Here is a 20,131-nt window from a genome sequence, read left to right on the forward strand (position 1 = left end):
CAAGTGTTGCAGAGAGGCTTTGAGCCGATGTCAAAAGAGAGGATGGTTTCAAAATGCTTGTTCACTGATTTGGCTGGACCAGGAGTCAACTAGAAACTGAATTAGTTCTGGAAACAATTCCATTTTATCAGCTGCCTTATTTATAAATTTGGCAAGTCAGAATTTGACACGTTTGAGAGCATTACCAAAAAATACCTCAGATAATCACTCCTTCAGTCAGATACTCAGAGAGGTTAACTCTTTGTGTCAATGAGAATGTTTAAACATTTATGTGAAGTGGATGTTAAACAATAATAATAATAATAATAATAATAATAATAATAATAATGTGTATGAGTGTAGGCCTATTGGTACATTAACTTGTTAAATCAACACATACTGATCTGGTGTAGTTGAGATCTAAAATGGGTCATTGCAGGATGTTTGACATTTGATTATTTCAACCTATAAGTTGTAAAGTCACCTAGGAGCTTTAAGGAAGGTGAACTATATTCAGAGTGAAAAGCGCAGAAGTCTCACTTTTGCATGAGACCTTGGCTGAAGATGTTATGTCTGTGGTGCAGAGCTCTCTGGTTTGGAGGCCAGCCAGCTGTACTGCATCCCTGGATGTGAGACGCGGTTTGTGGCTGCAAATTGAGAGTGACTTTCTGTTCATGTTGATGAAAATTTGACCTTTGGTACGTTACAACACTCACCAGCCACTTCAGATACACCAATTCATTAGGTGATTGGCTCAGTCAGCTGATCAGCCAATCACACGGCAGCATTCAGGCATCTAGAAATGTGGTGAAGACAAAAATAAATAAATAAATCTATGAATGAAAAGTTAAGAATATTTCATTCATTGTTCTTTTTTTTATAAATAAATTCTATTTATTTCCTCTGAATGAAAGAAAAAATGCAGACAAAGAAGATTTTTCCTTGATCAGGCAGCTTTATTTGTAAAGCACATTTCATACACCAAAGCAATTCAATGTGCTTTACAGGAGCAAGAACACAAAACATTAAAATAAACATGACAACATGAAACAGCAGATTTAAAAGGGGAACTAGGCAGTTTTGAGTTGCGTTTAGCACCCCCAAGTGTCCGTTTGTAGAACCAAAACAGAAACTTATCTAACAGCTGAGATGTCTCCCCAGACTTCATTAGTGTCCACAACAGTGATTCATCGCTAAATTAAACAAATCAGCTGTGTTCATGATCTAATACATGCAGGAAACATGATGGAGCTAGACTGCAGCACCAGGTATGTCAGCTCCAACAGAGTGGACTGCCAGTCTAGAGTTGCAGGTGGAATATTCTGGTCACGGGGGCGATATGGGCTGGGTGGCCTTTCATCAACCCTGTAAAGGGTCGTTTTAGCACATACCGGCTCAAGAAAATGATTTTAAAATATGAAAAAGTTGCTAAATATTCCTTTAAAAGCAAATTTTAAAATACACAAATAAAATTAGATGTAAGAACAAAATAAAAGGCAAAGTTAAAGAGTGAGCAGTTACAGTGCAGCATAAACGATCAAAGGCTCATGAATACATGAAAGTTTTTCATTTGGATTTAAAAGTTAATTGAGTTGGGGCACATTTGAGATTATAAGGAAGCTGATTCCATCTGTGTGCAGCATGGTAGCTAAAAGCAATTTCATCCTGTTTCTGACCTGGGGTTCTGCTAGCTGACTGTTTCCTAAGGATCTCAGAGCCCTGCTGGGTGTTTATACAGGAAGGAGATCTGACATGTATTCTGGCCCTGTGCCATTGAGTGGTTTATAAACTAGTAGTAGCACTTTGAAAATGAATCTGTAGTTTACTGGTAACCAGTGTAGACATTTAGGAACAGGAGTGATGTGCTCGGTTCTCTGGGTTCTTGACTCTAGCAGCAGAGGTTTTTTTAGTGTGGATTTTACAAGAGTTATAACTATTGGATGTCTTCAGCTTGGCAGCAAAAGCCCTTTAAACATCTGACATAAAGATGCTGTCTTGTTGTAAATCTAATAGACGGTATTTTCATGATCAACATGTGTAGAGAGTGTTTGTAAAACGATGTAAAATCCTGAATCTAACTCAAAATATCAGGCTTTATTGTCATTTCCAGTTTTTTCCAGGTGGACTAAAGTCTTCAGTTCAGATGTGTCAATTTTTGTGATAAAACACTTTTTAACATGATTTTTGATTTATTTCTAGCTTGAACTGCAACTTTTGCAGAATTAAAAACAACGTAAACATTGAAAAGTAGTTTAATTAGAATCTTTACTTTCTTAAGTTAGTTGACTGTTGAACTCTGCACACCGTCTTGGTTGAACTCCAAAATGTTTACTTGAGAAAACGCCAAAAGAACATCTGAAGAGGAGCTGTAAGAACGTGTGCAGCTCTAATAGGATTACTCACATCATGGTGTAGCGAGAACCCGAGCGTAAAATCAACCTAAAAGTAATTGGCAACCAGTTAGAAGACGTTTGGAGCTTATTTGATGCAGGATCGTTGGCTGCATCTGTGGGAAGAGCACACTGGTCACATCCTGCCTTATTGGAGCTGGAGAAGCGCCATCAGCTCATCTTGTGTTTGGACGGCCTGCGTGAAGACTCTGTCAGAACCCAAACAGCTGAACACTCGGCTGCATTCTCATTATCAACCCGGGGGCCTCACATCGATCCCTCATTATCATGTTTATTGTAAATACTGTATGTGATGCAGAGAGCAAGGTTTCATTTGTTGCGCTGACAGCTGTGATTGATGAGCTGCTGTTACTCCGTCTGTGCGTGTGTGTGTGTGTGTGTGTGTGTGTGTGTGTGTGTGTGTGTTTTCAAGAGACACCCGTGGACAGGGAGGGGTGAAGGGTTGGGGTGTTTAGCTCAGGTTACCCTGACAGGAGGAAGGGAGGGAATGGGATATTTGGCTTGGAGGTAGCAGGCCCAAAAAAAGCCACCAGTGTGTTCCTGCACATGCTGGCAGGAGGTCCAACTCCCGAGTTCTGTCCTTCCCATTTAACCTGCAGGCGTCTGGACGTCCAACATGGGCAGAGGGGTAAGTCCTCATCCGTTTTCCTAAATGGAATTACTCTTATTTGTCTGACTTCCTGTTTCTGAGCTGAACGGAGGAGAATAACGCAGAAGTGTGGCGGGCCTGAAGTCTGTGGGCATCAGAACTCATCCCTTTGGACAATCCCATCTCAGGATGATGGCTCTCCTCCTCGACAAGTTCTGGGTTTGCTGTTTATCAGCATTATTTTGTTATTTTCTTTGTGTTCTCTCCATCAGACCCATTCAATTTAGCTTTATGGGAGGACAGCCTGGTAATCTTCCTCTTGCACAGTGGGGGGAAATTGCTATGCCAGACACATTTCAGGCTCTCCACCGACTCCGTGCTCCCTCTTTGGCTCCTTTTTGATTAGTTTTTTCACTGTGTCACTCACACACACTCTCCTCTCCTCTCCATGTATCCCTCCTTCACTGACATGCACACGTGCTGCTAAGAGGAGAGTGACAGCAGCAGATGATTTCCATGATGCACCATTCTCACACACACACACACACACACACACACACACACACACACACACACACACACACACACACACACACACACACACACACACACACACACACTCACAAATATGGAACTTGCACCTTAACACAAAAACAAATCTCCATATTCAGTGTCAGGAAATAGAAATAAAACTGCACACATATGTGCATTGTGCCTGTAATGCACACCCATGAATTTAAATGACAAAAACGTGACTGAAAGTGTTTTTGTTTTCCAACAGTGGGGTGGTGAGAATGGAGGGAAGAGGAAGAAGAAGGACAAGGACTTGGATGAGCTGAAGAAGGAGGTGGCCCTGGTAGGAGAACCAATAGTTCCGGTTTTAGCCCACGCTAAGGCTGCTGTTTCCATGTCCTCTCTGAACAACGTTAGACTGATCACGGTTATTTAACAAGGCAATAAAGGAGAAAAGCACGGTCCGACTTGTTGGGCGTAGTCATCTGCAGACGAGCTCTAAGCCAGCCGGTTCTCCTCTAGCTCCTCAGCCTCCCTCTGGCTGCTCCTCTTTGTACTCTGAAAGACACTGAATAATTTGTGGGCCACCAGCAGCCTGGTGCCGAGCTCCTGCCTTGTGCAGAGCTGTAGTTCTTTGAGGTGCTGTCAAGATGCCATCGAGCGATGCCCACGAAAACTGGGTTAAGTTCTGCTGCTCGCATTATGTGTGATAAAGTAGACTTGTACCCGATTAAAGCCAGAGAAAGGCCCTGGAACTGTCACAGGGAGCTTTCTCATTGTCACATTTTATTTACACCAATCTGCCTCATTTAGTGCTTTACTTTGTTTCTCATTCTTTACAGGCAGACCCTTTTAATCATCTCCACACGACGGCTGATCAATACAGCGGCGTAGCCGTTTAAACAAAACCTGGCCTGTTTTTTTTCCACCCCAAGCACGAGGGCAGTCGGTTGATTTGCAGCCAGCTGGGGCTGCTGTTCGTTAGGATAAGTAATGGATTTCTCTTTTTTCTCCATCCTGGGAGGCTGACGCGATCCTGAGAGATGACGGCTGATTCTAAACACAAGAGCAACAGATAAACACAGAGTGCATCAACGTGATGCTGCTCAGGAAGAAGCGACCTGTCGGTGGGCTCTTTGGCATCGCTTTGAATCAATAGTTGGAATTTGATTTCAGGCCAGAGAACCAAGGAGAATTTCTCATCAAGCTAACGGTTACTCAGGTTTGGACACATTTAGGATCAAATCCCAATAATCCAAAGCAACTTGAGCATAAAGGCCAAGTTCACTGAGAAACATATAATTATTTTTATTTTTGAATTGCGATCTGAGGTTTTCATGCAGAAAATAAACGGATTAGAAAAGCCCGACAGATACGTCACACTGTCACCTAATCATGAACTCGCACATCTTGTCTCTCGACGGGGGAGGCTATTGTTGGTTTAGCGTCTCGGCTAGTAGAAGCTAAGCGTTAGCATTAGCAACTCCACCACACAGCAGAACTCCTTCAGGCTTGTGTTATTGGTGGAGATAAAACATCAACGTTGAAAAGCAAACAGAGGCAGCTGTTAGCCAATCAGAGGAGAGAAGTTTGAACATCATGAATAGGAATGACTAAAAGTCCAAATCCTGCCGTTTACTACAGCAAATGATATAAAAGAAAGACAATGAAACCTGTGAGCCTCCCCTTTAGCCCTGAAAAGGAAGAATCTGTTTAAAACCCCAAAACTCATCTCGACAAACCTCTAATGTCAAAAACTGTTCAAAAGGAAGCTCCGGAGGAGGCGGATTTGAACATTTTTCCAGCCATCTCAGGAAGAAGAGGAAATGTTCACATGCAGATATTCCTTCACAAAAAGACTCAACATCTGGATAAATCAAACCTTTAACAGCTTGAATAACCTGGCATCAGCCATCGATAGAGAAAAACTCAACAGATAAACTCTTCTGATGCAGCAGCAGGACTTTCAGGCTTCACGTCTCCCTTCTGACGAAAACGAAGAGCACACATTCGGCCTGATGAGATGCGGTGGGAGCAGACTCTTTTCTGTCAGGAGAAATGAATCATTTATAGAACGACCCTTGACCTGGCTGAAAACAGAGAAAAAAGTTATTTTTTCCAGTGAGATGCAGCTCGACACATCTTAAAAGGCTTCTTACACAAAGATTTCCAGTTTCCTTTTCAGGATTTATTCTTTTTCTTGCAGGATGACCACAAAATCTCCATGGATGATGTGGGAAAACGCTACGGAGTGGACCTCGTGCGGGTAAAAGCAGACACACGCCACTTCTTTATTCACGTAGCTTCCCTTGAATGTGGACACACAACGAAGACCAGCTGAAATGCCGCTTATGGAGATGTAATCTGACTCACCTGTGCAGGGAGGCAACATCCAAACTGAGACGGAGCATTTCTTTGGTGGGCTCAGCCCCACCGCGGCGTGCTCTGCTTACCTTGACTCGTCTTCATCTCTAATCCCTCACACACACAAACAAACTTGCTTTCTTTGATGAAACCTAAAAAAACTAGGAATCCATTTACTGAAAACACACAGGCCGATAAAGACACATCACACAGGCTTTTTGCTGTAAACACATTTGGACGTTGCACTGTGGCGTTGCAGGTGAAGTGAAGCAGATTTAATCTAGTCAAGATTAGCATGAAAAAAGGAAGCGCCAGAGCTCAAGCGACGGCCCAGACTGTAAAAATGTCGAACTTGCTGAAATCAGCGGCTAAAAATGACGTTTTTTTTCTAGAAGTTAAACCATGACATGAGAAAAAGCTGCTCAGTGAAGTCAAGCCCTTCATCTGAGAAGAGTTTTATTATTCCAGAGTTAAATGGGCCAGGAAGGAATACTTGATGTTCTGCAACTGTAGCATTAAAATTGCCTTTAAGCCATGGTAGAAACTGGGCTGCTGTAACCCATCGCAGGCTGAAAGATATATACTCTCTAAAAGCTTCCCTCCTCCAGGGCCTTAGCAATGCCAGAGCTGCAGAGATTCTGGCCAGGGACGGTCCGAATGCGCTGACTCCGCCCCCCACCACTCCGGAGTGGGTCAAGTTTTGCCGTCAGCTGTTTGGAGGGTTCTCCATCTTGCTGTGGATCGGTGCCATTCTCTGCTTCCTAGCCTACAGCATCCAGGCGGCCACAGAAGACGAACCGGTCAACGACAATGTGAGAAAATGCAACAACACCCATGACTGATGAGTTTCCAGTCTTCTACAGACACATGTTACCCAAATACTTAGAAAACAAGAGCGTAGGAGGAGAGCTTCCAACCCCAGAGTTGATTCAGAATCCTTCCTGCCTGCAACACCTTTCCTCCCTAAATCAGTCGTGTTTCTCTGCACGAGGAAGTGTGAAAATGGAGAGACGACTGTGGAAAGGGTTAGTGATTAAGTGCAAATATATTAAAGGTAAATTGCTAACAAACTGAGGTGAAATTAAGACTCATTGTGACTAAAATGTGAGAAGAAAATATGCAGGAGGGCTGGAATTTATGCTAAACACCATGAGCCCCATGAGACATAGCCACGGCGATGGTGCAAGGGTGAGCAAGGTAAACACATGAAGAAGTGAGTGTGGACAGCGGTGGGGCTTGTGAAAGGACAGCTTTTCACTGTTTCACTACTGTTGCATTTCTGTCTTGGTTCAGTTTGTCTGATAAAGCTTGCCTGTCGCCATGCAGCACCTCCGCCTAGCCATACAGGTGACACTGAAAGATGAGGAAATGGTGCAAAAGTTCATTTATTTCAGCAACTTGACTTAGACCGAGACACCGTTTAATGCAGCGGTTCTCAACCCTGGTCCTGGAGGGCCAGTGTGCAGCATGTTTTAGTTGTTTCTCTTCTCCAACACACTTGATTTTGTGGAGGAGTCACTTGTGCAGCAGAAGCCTGGTAATCACCTGCTGATTGAAATCAGGTGTGTTGAAACAGAGTTAAACCTGCAGGGTACGGCCCTCCAGGACCACGGCTGAACACCTGTGGTCTAGAATACTCGTGAATTTTTTCACAATATTCTGAGATTTTCAATTTGGGGTTTTGATCAGCTGTAAGTCCTAATCATCACATTATAACAAATAAATGTGTGAAATATCTGGTGTTGCATGTAATGAGTCTATCTCATGTATTAGCTTCACCTTTTGAGTTCAATTACTGACTGATTAAATAAACTTTTGCACCATATTCTAATTTTCTGAGTTTCACTTGGGTATAAATGAAACTCCTGTTGCGATCGATGGCTCCTATTCAATGCGATTCCACAAAAATGAGAATTTCTTCTTGCATTTTGGAATGCCCCACCAACACTCCCAGACACTGGCTTTAGACTGAAGGAACTTAAATCAAATGTTATCCTCAACGGGCCGTAACTCGTTACCAGATTCAGACCATTTAAGAACCAGAGGCTGAAACCTGATGTGCTTAGCTCAGGCCTCTGAAGTGGTGCTCCATTATCTCTTTCTGTTTTTAGGAAACTTTTAAAGACACAGCTTTTAAATAACCCTGTTATTTTAGTTTAATCAGCTCCTCCTATTCTCTTGTGTTCATGTAATTTTGTTGTGAAGCACTTTACCTGAGAATGATGCTATATGACTACATTTTACTGTTTTACATTCATCACATATTCTAATGGACATTTTTAAGGTTAGTTAATTAATCAAAATAATCAAATAATAAATAAATAAATAAAAATTAATAAATAAAGCCCACAACCCAAAAGAAAATAACAACATTAATAGGATCTGTAACATCTTTTCTCTGAATTTAAGGCGTTTTGTTTTGTTTTTGACTCAATTCTAACAAATATCTTGAATTCACTCCGAGTTTAGAGGCTTAGTTGATCTGCACACAGTCTGGATGTCATAAATTAGAATATGAAAAAAATAAACATTTTTTGTAAAAATAAATGGTAAAATGTAAATAAAATTTTTGCTGTCATTAGTTTCCACCATTACAGAATATTTAACCCCTCCCTTTAAATGTGATGTAAAAGCTGCTGATGCTGGCAACATTCCCGGAAATGGAAAAATACTCCGAGCAGCCGCTGAGCGAATGTTGCTGAGCACCTTATGGCTCTGACTCATCATCCACCTCTATCTGTACTCCAGTCAGCATTAAACCCTTGCATAATGTACAGTAGGTCCACGCACGCACGCACGCTCACTCACTCCAGATAAATTTAATCTCCCTGCGATTAAATCTCTTCATTCAGTCCTGACTGCGTGACACTGGATGCTCTGCTGAGCTGCTTCAAAGCTCCTTCTGGAGCAGCTTTGGCTCTTTGTACATTTTACATGCAGTTATTTAAGATGAGAAGCAACCCAAACAGAGCCTCACGTGTGGACCAATCAGGCCCAAACTGATTCTCATGATTTTGTTCTTGTGGCATATGTGCTAGGGACGTTTATACTTGCACCAGGAAAGCAAATGGTGGAGTGTGTTACAAAAACAGTCTAAATTAGGGTGACTGCTGTAGCATTCAATCCCTTGTGCATTAGATGAGATGGTTTGCAAGCTGCAGTGAGGATACAGACAAAAAGAGGATTTGCTAGCATAAATTGTATTTTAATAAAATAACATGATGGTCCATGATGGTTGTGGAAGTTGTGACAGAAGAGATCAGGGTTGGTGATGGTCTAAAACATCCATCCATCCATCCATTTTCTGAACCCGCTTTGTCCACGTAGGGTCGCGCTCGGGGGGGGGGGGGCTTATCTCCAGCAGTCAATGGGCAATCAGGCGGGGTACACCCTGGACAGAGAGCCAGTCCATCGCAGATGGTCTAAAACAGGGCTATTCAATTCCGGGCCTTGAGGGCACCAGCACATTTAGGTTTTAACTCTACTACAACAGGCCTGATTTCAATCAGTAGGTGATTAACAAGCTTCTGCAGAGCTGCTGCACAGGTGATTCGACCACTGAATCTAGTGTGTTGGACTAGAGCAGGGGTCACAAACGCCGGTCCTCGAGGACAACCAATCTGCACATGTTAGCTGTTTTTTTGCTCCTACACACCTGGTTGAAATTAACGGACCTGTGCAGAGTTAAACATGGTAAGCAGAGGATTAGATTATGGTAAATGGTAAATTACTTATTCCATTCAGGTGTGGTAGAGCAGGAAACACAGAAAATTAGCAGGGTGGTAGCCCTCAAGGACTGGAATGAAAACATTTTTATTTGATAGGGCCTATGGTTAAAATCTGATGTTAGCCTAGATCCGGACAAGTGGGGGAGTAGAGGGAGGTGGAGTGTACAGTCGGTAAAGACGGCTCTCCCTTGCACTGCCTCCAACATGCCTCCATCTAAAAAGGCTAGGTTATCCAGAGTTATCTCTGTAGTTATGCTGCTAGAGGCTTAGACTGCTGGAGGATACACTGACCACTTTTCACATTCTACTACTTTCTTCTACAATCTGCTCTTTAACTGTATTATTTCCTGCTATTTCAGCTGTTAACTTTATTTCTCTAAATGATAAATGACCCACACTTGTATAGCACCTCTCAGAGTAAGGACTCTAAAGTGCTTTACTTCTAAGTGTTTTTCTCCCCAGAAGAAGCTACAATGATGTTCTGCTGAGCTGTGGTGGCCTCATGGAGGGGGCCATTATCTTGAACACTGCTGTTAACCATTTAAACATTCTCTCTCTCCTGATGATAACGTTTTACTTTCTTTGACATTGAATGTGCTACTACTAGTTTACCAGTTTAATCATAGATTCACTAGGATGAATACAATAAAGTTTATCTCTCGCCAAATAGAATATTTACTAAGAAATCACAATGTAACCATAGAAACACTACTTGGTGTGTGTGTGTGTGTGTGTGTGTGTGTGTGTGTGTGTGTGTGTGTGTGTGTGTGTGTGTGTCGTGGAGGACAGCTGCTTATACTGAGCCAGGATCCTCTGGAGGTTTCCTCCTGTTTAAAGGGAGTTTTCCTCTCCACTGTCGCTAAATGCTTGCTTAGTATGAGGATTGCTGTAAAGACTCTGACACTAGTCGGTGACTCAATGCAACCTGCTGGGTTCCATATATAGGAAACTTTTTACTGACTGGCTTAATGAACTGACCTGTATTGGAAGGTTTACTGTGTGAAGTGCCTTGAGACGACTCTTGTCATGATTTGGCGCTATATAAATAAACTTTAATTGAACTGAATAGCCCTGGTCTACAATCAACCACTCCCGCAAGCTCCAGCAAGAATAAGAAAAAAAAAATGAAAAAGTAAACATGGGAACCTACTGAATAAAACAGAATTGATATAAACATCAGCATGAAAGGGTTAGGGTTAGGGTTAACCCTAGTGAGGAAGAAGAGGATAATGCCACACTAAAGCTAGCCTCGTGGACCTGCTCGGAGTGTAGGGACTGAGAAGATCGCCAACATATAATGGTGCTTGTCCATGTAAGAACCAGGGTTAACCCTGAAGTTAACCAGCAGCCAGTGAAGCTGGACGAGGAGCAGGGTGATGTGGGAGTGAAACTTAAATTAACGTTACCTTACTCAGTGTAACATAACATAACTTAATGTAACATAATGTAACATAGCACAACCCAATGTAAAATAACATAATTACATAACCTAACGTAACATAACGTGACCTAACCAAATGTAGACATTAACACAACTAAAAGTAACTAAAGTAACAAACTATAGTGTAACATTGTGACATAATATGGTGGTTGGATGCCAACAGGACCCCTTCTTGAACGATTTTCATTTTTTTATTTACTTGGTAATTTACTTGTGACTGTTGATGCAAAACAAAAAGCAAAAAATTGCTGAAACATTTGAATATTATGAAGAAAAGGTTTGATGACATCAGCATTTTTTATGTGTAACTTAGTTTTTGTTATTCAGTCATTTCTACTTGCTAGTTTCTCTAGTCTAAAAATAATGTTTACCCAACAAAAACAGCTTCCTTGTGCATCAAATAACACCTGTGTGAGAATAAAATAAGATCCCAGCTTTCTCCAGCCCTTGCCTTCAGTTTTGGACTTATTGTTTGGATATTTGGGTATGGGCTATTTAATGCTTAAACATTTGAAACGTGTGTAGATTTGAATGTGTCATCTGCTGGGACAGATGTTACACCTCTGTTTCTGCACAGCTGGTGATGGAGAACAACTTTCTTTTTAAGCAACATCAGAAAAAAAAACATCTGCAAATACCGTGAGGGACAAAACCAAGAGCTGCGAAGTGAACACTGAATTTGTGGAGAACGTTGTTAACACTGACAGGTGATTTTTTTTTCTGCAGATACGGATCTACTTTCTGGTTTAGAATACTTTTTATAGCAAGAAGAAAAGATAGAGAGAGGGAAAAAAAAGTCTTTCAAGTGTAAAAGAGCAAAATATTCTGTTGTTGCTGTCAAATGAAAGCAGAACCTTCGTAAAAGCAAACTTCTCAAGAATTAGGGCTTTTATTTTCCAGCAGTCCAAGGCACCAGCTGGTGCGTTCTTTCATCCATAGTGACTGACTGTCTTGTTTGCATGAGAGCTGAACTCATCGAAGCTTTTCGCCTGCGTAGCTGAAAATAGGAACCAAAAATAAAGCAACAACACACTGAATGAATGTCTCAGGCTGTGTCTCATGGTGGCCCAACAGAGCTTCTGAACTGGGGAGGCAGATGCTCTCTTGGATTAATACTAAACGCCTGAGATGACATAAATAGTCAACAAGAAATCACATCTATGGCATCTTCTGAGCATCGTTAACTCTCATCTTGCTCTTTGCATTTCATTTTTTATGGTTTGAAGTTGGTGGATCAGAATTTCCTGTGCTTAAACATGCCTGACATGAATCAAACCGAGTGGATAATGACACCGGGCCCCCGCCGCGGCTCGGCTTTGCTCCTGTTTCAGCTGTATCTGGGCGTCGTGCTGGCAGCTGTTGTGATCATCACCGGCTGTTTCTCCTACTTCCAAGAAGCCAAGAGCTCTCGAATCATGGACTCCTTCAAGAAAATGGTGCCACAGGTGAGGTAATGCATGAGGTGGCTGGTGTAGTCGCAGAGCTTTCTGAATCAATAAGCCATCCCTCAAGTAGGGCTTACACACTCACTTGAGTGGAAACCTAATAAGCTTGCACAAAGGAAAATAAATGTTTGAGCCAACTCTGGATTGTGAGTGTGTTTGCATAAAAACTCCCCTCTCGTTATCCACCTCCAGCACTTCGATTGCCTAATTCTCTAATCTATTTAGGCTCTTTTTACTCCCTTCTCATGCTTTTTTTCCCCTTACCTGTCTTTTTTCTATATCTGCTTTTTTAACGTGCTGCTAGCCCTCTGGCTGCTCTTTTATTGGTTTATCTCTGCTCTCTCCTCATCTTACTAAACCCGCTCTCAGTTCAAAGCCCCCTGTGCCCTCCTGACAGTGTTCTTCTGTCTCTCTGCCTCTTCACTCACGCCAGCAAGCGATGGTGATCCGAGAGGGGGAGAAGATGCAGATCAATGCAGAACATGTGGTGCTGGGAGATCTGGTGGAGATTAAAGGAGGAGACCGGATTCCAGCTGACCTTCGAGTGATCTCTTCCAGCGGCTGCAAGGTGGAGTAGCGGTGATGCAGGTCCATCCTGGGGGTAGGGGGGCTTTAGGGTTTCAGTGGGATGAAATTGGATGTTAGCATGCTGAACATTTACACGCCGAGGTGAGGCAAGGGTATCACTTTGTGTTAAACTGTTTTCACTTTACCGACTGATTACAGCAAAGTTCGATTTAAAAAAATGAAATTAACCTGAATGGTAAAGCCAAACAGCTGCCAGATGTTTAATTTACTTTTTACAGTTTTCTAAACATTTCATACAAAAATTTAAGATTTCAGTTTGGAAGACAGAGTCGGAGAACACCACATTAATCTTGGACATCCATAGTTCAAACTGTGGTCAGAAACAATCATCTTGTAACTTGTGATTCTAAAATCAAGTCAGAAGATTCCCTTTTTGCATTAAACCTAAACTCACCTGGTCCCTCAGGGCGAACAGCTTTATTACTGAACCCCCGTATGTCAGTCTGATATTTCTGAATTTAGAACAAAAAGAGAGAACGTTTGTTTTTGGTTGAGGCTTTTTGACAATAAAGCTTATGATGTTTTTAAACCTTTATTATGAGGTAAAATGATTGTGCATCTGAGGAATGTGTACATCGTAGCTCATCACCATCAGTGTGTGAATGTGTGTGTGAATGGGTGAATGACTGATTGTGTTGTAAAGTGCCTTGGGGGGTTGCAGGACTCTAGAACGTGCCTAATCAAATACAGGCCATTTACCATCCTCTCGTTTTGAACTCTGAGTTCTAGGTGTGTTCCTGTCGGGTCTTGGAACGTTTTGGTTGAGGCTAACCACACCTGTAGCTGTATCGCAGGTGCATGACCCTTATAGCTGATCTTTGGCTAATCGGGCCTTCCAGCGACATGCAAGACACTGGGCCAGTCATTGGCATACTTAGCCAATCAAAATCCAGAAAATCTTCTATGATCTCTCAGCATCATCAACATTAAAGCTAAATAGTTCTTGATCTGCATGAAAGGTCATCAAATGGCAATAAACCATGGTTAAAGCCATTGTCTTGCATACGGAGCAATGATTTATGGGAGTTTTTAACCTCCTAGTGGCTAACGGTGCTAATACGCTAACACTGAGTAGCTTTAGTTTCTGCTGTTACTTCAACTTCTCTAAATTAGTTCTAAAAATGTAACTGTGATGCGTTAAAGGCCGACATTTTTCATGATGATCTGTCATTTGATCTGGAATTACAGTAATCCTGTAATCTCACTTCTCCAACCATTCCAAACCTAAATAATCAAATCACATCTTTGACAAGAAAAAGCCTCTTTTCTTTATGTTTCTGACAAAACCATCGTCTTTTATTCTCAAAGGAAAGATTCCCTGAAAGCCCTTTTCCCTCCTCCTTTTACAACCTGCCAGCAATCAATATTTGGTTTTACATCCAGACCTGTTGCTTGAGTACCGTATCCCATAATGCTATTTCATCATCTAGAAATTGCTTTAAGCCACCTGATATTCATGCTCAAACATAATTTTCAGAGGTCATTATGAGCTTTTTTCCTTGAGTTTAATAAAATTGAGTGAGAGGTGAGGTGGTGGAAGTCATTACATGGAAAACCTTCCGTTTTCTCCTCAGACACCAAACATCAGTTCTTATTTACGAAACATGTTGATGGTGTCTCTATTATATTGTATTTGAACAATGTACTTTTTTTGCAGCATTATAATGAAACAATGTTGATTAAGGCGATAAACTTCTCCAGTAATAAAGAAATGGGCGTAATTGTAGCTCAATCTGTTCTTTTCTCTCACTGGACTTGTCTCTTCTCTTCTCCTTGTGAAGGTGGACAATTCCTCTCTGACAGGAGAATCGGAGCCTCAGACCCGCTCCCCAGAGATGACGCACGAGAATCCTCTGGAGACCCGCAACATCTGTTTCTTTTCCACCAACTGTGTCGAGGGTCAGTAGGCCAAATCTGGCCAAGATTGCCTCTTATCTCCACTGGAAGTCTATCTTTTAGCCATCTGGAGCTAACAGTGTTTTGATTTATCACCCAGCCATGAGTGCGCTTCAGTGCACTAATAATCTCATCCACCATCCCTTCATCCTCTATCGTTGTGTGAATTTTCTAATGAAAAATGGAAAAAGGATTTTTAATGAGTGTTTCCTGGTACAATTGAGCCAGTGTGGATTCTAGATGGTCATTTTCTTCAAATCAGTGAAGAGCAATGTGTTGCAATGGGATTTTTATTTCATGACCTGCATTTTCAACAATATTTATGTCAAAATTTTTATTGAACAAAAGCAGAAAACATGTAATTTTAGAAAACTCCTCTGTGTGTTGTGCAAATAATGTGTTTTTGGATAAAGCAGCCATGGATTACATCGTCCTCGCTCTCTGAACTCTGAGTTTCACATGCAGGCTAAAAATAAAAATAGTCTTCTACCCCTATTTCCCGCATTAGCTGCAGATAGAAAGCAAACGGGAAACGCTCAGATTCGATAAACCAGTGAAAATAGCATGTCTTAATTTCAAGTTATCATTCATGGTCTCACCCATCTTGGCTTGCAAAAGGGAAGGCTGTTGTTGTTTTAGCTTCCAGGAGAGTATAGAGCACATCTCAGCTAATGGAAGCTAACTGTTAGCATTAGCAACTCCACAACACATCAGAACTCCTCTAGGCTTGTACTATTTGCGAAGATGAAACAGAAACGTTGCAAAGCAATCGGGGTACAGGGTAGGGTTGTGTTGCTGTTAGCCAATCAGAGGAGAATTGTCAGAATATCAGGAAGTTAAGACTCCAAAACCTGCCGTGTTCTTCTCCCTTCTCCTCTGGCTAATTTCTACTTCCTGAAACAGAAGTGCCAGAGCTTTTTTTCCCCACAGAGATCATCTTACTAGGCATTCGTTTATACTAGAGTCTAGAGGTCAGCAGATATTGGTTTTTCTATTGCTGATACCGATATGTAAAAGATAGATTTTAGATTTTTTTGGGCTGATTTCCATGGCCGATATCTAGACATTTCCACTTTATTTTCATGCTAAAATGTAACTGATAACGTCTGTTGATGCACAAAAGTTCTGAAGCTGAATCAGTTTTCTCTGAATTTAACTAACTATTAAATCTTAACTTTGTGCACAGCTCAGTGTTAATGTCAGACACCTAAATAAAGCTAATTTAGAGTATTTAGTATGCAGATGTTAATAGTGACCGTCTGTAACAGCATCGGGCTGCCTGAAGATGTGCCTGATTTTAAATTGGCTTTAATTAGGACAAATATCGACCGATGCCTGAAAAACGGTAAACAACATTTGGCATTTTTCCTGCTCCATCAGCTCTTCATTGGGCTTTTTAGTAGTATGGGTCCAAAAATACATCTTAAGCACCAACCTAAGAGGCGCTTTGTCCACAAACAAAGTGTGTCCTCATTTCAGCGTTTAATAGGAGCTCTGGAATCGTAACGTTCAACTTTATGTTGAAAAACACAACCTACTGAAAACAATGATGGTTTATTCCATTGGTTCCTCCATTTAAGCTTCCATCCGCAAAACAAACAGCTTGTAACTGGTTGATGCAAACATCAGGTCAAAACAGAAGCATGGCCTCATGATGAAACACATTTACAACTAAACATTCAAACTCTTCCTTGTAAAAATGCGGTAACTAATGTGAAATGAATTGATTCAAAATCTGTTTCGGAGATGAAACGGCCAAATTTCTAGAAGGTACCGCACTTATGTGCAGATTTGGTTGAAATTCAACAAGATTACAATCTCAACCAACTGTTTTCCACAGGGAAAATATTTTGGAACATTAAAGAGTGGCTGGCTTAAAACTTCCTCCATCTGAATGATTCTGAAAGGGAGATCATCGTTTTCAGTCCTGACCATGCTAGAGCAGCTCTGCCACCTGACCTCCTCTCTGTCCTCTCACATCTCCTCCACTGTTTCCAACCTTGGAGTAAAAATGAGACAATGTGTAGTTTTTAACATTAATTTCTGGAAACATCCATCAAAATGATGAAAATGAATGAAATGATGCGCAGTTGTTGAAAACTATTAGCGGCTTTGTAACAGATAGCCATAAAAATCAGGTCTACAATACATGGGAGCGGGTCTACGTCTCTGGGCGACACCATATTAGATGCCATGTTTCCTTCTAGGGGAGCCCATGAGGACAAAATGCATTTATTGATTTGTAACAAACGGTTATTACAAAACTTTTGCCACTCTTAAATGTTGTTGTTTTACACATTTACATCTTCACTTGTTGTCACTGATGAAAGGGAGTCTGATATGCTCATCATTCAGCTGAACTTTACACTCCCCAGGGGTTTTTGATCCTAATGGGCATCCATTGGTAAAGTCTTACTCCAACACAAAATACTGCTTGCTTGCAACGATTTAGGTATCTACTGCCCCCTATCGCCTGGAAAAACACACACAGTCACTTTAAAGATGGATACTCAGGTTAATAGCGCAGTAAAATCCTGTTTTTACCATCTTAGGTGATTTCCAAACTCAAGCATTTCCTGAGTAAATGTCACCTAGAATCCGTGGTCCACATCTTTATCGGCTGGACTATTCCAACTCTTGCCTGCAAAGCTGCTCAGCTGGTTCAGAAAGCAGACCAGAGCTAGAAGACACCACATTACACCGATTCTCTATTCTCTTCCCTGGTTACCGGTTCATTTTAAAATTCTTCTTTTGGTTTTCAAGTCCTTAAATGGTCACGTCCCTTCCTGTCTGAGTGTGTTGCTCCACCCCTACCACCCTAGACCAGCCCCTTCTCACCATCAGGGCACGTTTCAAAAGGAAAGAGTCTTCTCTATATGTGCACCAAGACTCTGGAACTTTCTGCCCCTCCAGGTTAGGCAATCGCCTTCAATCACCACTTTTAAATCTCATCTGAAAACACACTTCTTCTCCTTGGCTTTAACTCTTAAACCTGGTTCCAGTACTGAGTCTTTAGGTTTTCCTCCATCACATTTGGATCATGGCTTAGTTTATGGTTCTAATTGCCTGTTTGGTTAGATTTTCTGTCTTTTCTTTTTAACTATACTGTCTATGTGATTATTTAGCTTGTTTGAATTGTGCAGCGCTTTGGTCAGCTGTAACTTAACAAAAAAATGGCATTTTTGTAATTTGTTGTGAAACAAATTACTGAACAACCGTAAGAGGAAAGCTTAAGTGAAACAGCATCTGTCTGATGTTTCAAGTTGAAAACTTGAGAATGAAAAGAAACACCAGGTATTACAACCGCTTCATTAACAGGTCATAATTGAGTCATAATTTCCTCGTCGCTCATCGGCTCCATAAATCCTGGGTTTTACTGTGGGTCCATCTGTTGGTTTCTACTGACAGGGTTTCAACAAGGATAATGGTTTATTTTTTATTTTAGTAGGCGTTTTAGCTGTGCTTTGGTTGACAAATGGAAAATTGTAATTTCCATCTGGTGACAAGGAAAAAATAATAAGTCCAATTTTTATAGGTGTGTAAAACAAGCAGAACGGCGGTGCTTTATTTCATCTGGACGATAACTAAAATATGTGTCTTCTGTGTATAATTTACCTTTAAAGGTAAAAAATATCAGAAACAAAAAGTGTTGGAGGTAAAATTAAGACAGCATGGTTTTTAAAACACAGGGATTAGAGATTTCTACTCTGAGCAGGAATGATTCATCTTAATCTTGGCAATCTGGACTGTCCATCAAATGAGATGATATCTGATCTGAGGGTCCAGAAAAAAAAAAAAAAAAAAACAAGATTATGTCTTTAAAGAGGTTTTTATGATTTGGGTGTGATTTCAGATATCTAAATATATAACATCATATTCAGATAAAAAAGATCATTCTTATTTTTTACATAATCTATCCTTGTTGTACCTGAAATCCAACATTTATAGCAGAAAACTGCATTCTGGAGATAATCAGTGTTATTCAGTTCAGCTGTTGGTGATTTTAACGCCATGGTGGGCTCGGCTAATAAAGTAGTGATGATAAAAACTCCTGATACGGGCGTCTGTGGTCAGATGCTTATGTCACTCACTTAGTCCTGCATCTGTTTAGTCCGCCCACCCTTCAGTAACTGGCCAGCACCTGTAATTTGCCTCCATCCATCATTGCTCTACATTCAGCCATCATCTCCTCATCTAACCTCTGCCTTGTTTACAAAGAACTCAACACCTGTGGTGTTTTCCTCGCTGTGAATGCTAGTTTTCTGCTGTATGTGATCATTTTTCATTTCATTTCTTTCTTTATTGAACATGTAACTCAATAGACAAATTAAAGTATTCAAAAAGATACCCATACATATGTATATGCACATATATATATATATATATATAGCCATTTTCTTATAACATGTTTTATCCTCAATCACACAACCAAAATTTATATTTTTTTATGTTTCACCCCCCCTCCCCTTCCAATATGCACAGCTCCCAGTTCACCAACAATAGACAGTTACAATCAAATGCAACACCCTTACAACTTTTCCTCCTCCTCCATGTAATTAATTAGTATAATTTTTTATACTTCTCTTTCAACTTATGCAATGAGGGACTTTGTTTTAGATCCCCGCTTAGCTTATTCAAAACTTTTACACCCGTAACAGAAATACAAAATGACTTTAATGTTGTTCTAAAATATGTATGCCTAAAGTTAAGTTTGTATCTGAAATTATATACATCATCTGGTTTTATAAATAGCATTAATAATTTGTTTGATAATAATTTCCTATGCACTTTAAACATGAACGTCGCTGTATATAGTTGAAGTAAATCTTTAAATTTTAGTATTTTAAAATATATAAATAAAGGATTAGTGTGTTCTCTAAATCTAACATTGTGAACGACTCTCAGGGCTCTTTTCTGTATGATAGACAAGGGTACAATAGATGTTTTATAAGTGTTACCCCATACCTCTACACACTAAATAAGATAGGGATAAATCAATGAATAATAAAGGACATGGAGTGATTTATAATCCAAGTACTGTCGAGCTTTATTCATAATGTAGATGCTTCTCGCAACCTTATTATATACATGTTTAATCTGTGGTTTCCAACTTAATTTATTATCAATTATTATTCCAAGGAACGTATGTTCTGTTACTTGCTCAATTTCACATCCAT

General features: G+C 40.7%; 1 protein-coding gene across 3 annotated transcripts in view; it reads left to right on the forward strand.

Moving 5' to 3' along the window:
• The first annotated feature begins 2,877 nt into the window (after nt 1-2,877).
• atp1a2a (ATPase Na+/K+ transporting subunit alpha 2a) overlaps nt 2,878-20,131 on the forward strand; it is a 63,963-nt gene continuing 46,709 nt past the window's right edge. For 2 of the 3 annotated variants that reach the window (XM_015956085.3, XM_015956084.3), the window contains exons 1-7: nt 2,878-3,018; nt 3,761-3,835; nt 5,699-5,758; nt 6,465-6,668; nt 12,357-12,470; nt 12,904-13,038; nt 14,840-14,957. In XM_015956085.3, the coding sequence (XP_015811571.1) occupies nt 3,007-3,018; nt 3,761-3,835; nt 5,699-5,758; nt 6,465-6,668; nt 12,357-12,470; nt 12,904-13,038; nt 14,840-14,957 (718 nt within the window). In that variant the 5' untranslated portion in view covers nt 2,878-3,006. Of the gene's footprint in view, nt 3,019-3,760; nt 3,836-5,407; nt 5,614-5,698; nt 5,759-6,464; nt 6,669-12,356; nt 12,471-12,903; nt 13,039-14,839; nt 14,958-20,131 lie in introns of those variants that run through there. The other variant, XM_070541558.1, reaches the window with a different exon arrangement.

The sequence above is a fragment of the Nothobranchius furzeri genome, chromosome 11 (genome assembly GCF_043380555.1).
Source record: "Nothobranchius furzeri strain GRZ-AD chromosome 11, NfurGRZ-RIMD1, whole genome shotgun sequence".
NCBI lineage: Eukaryota > Metazoa > Chordata > Actinopteri > Cyprinodontiformes > Nothobranchiidae > Nothobranchius > Nothobranchius furzeri.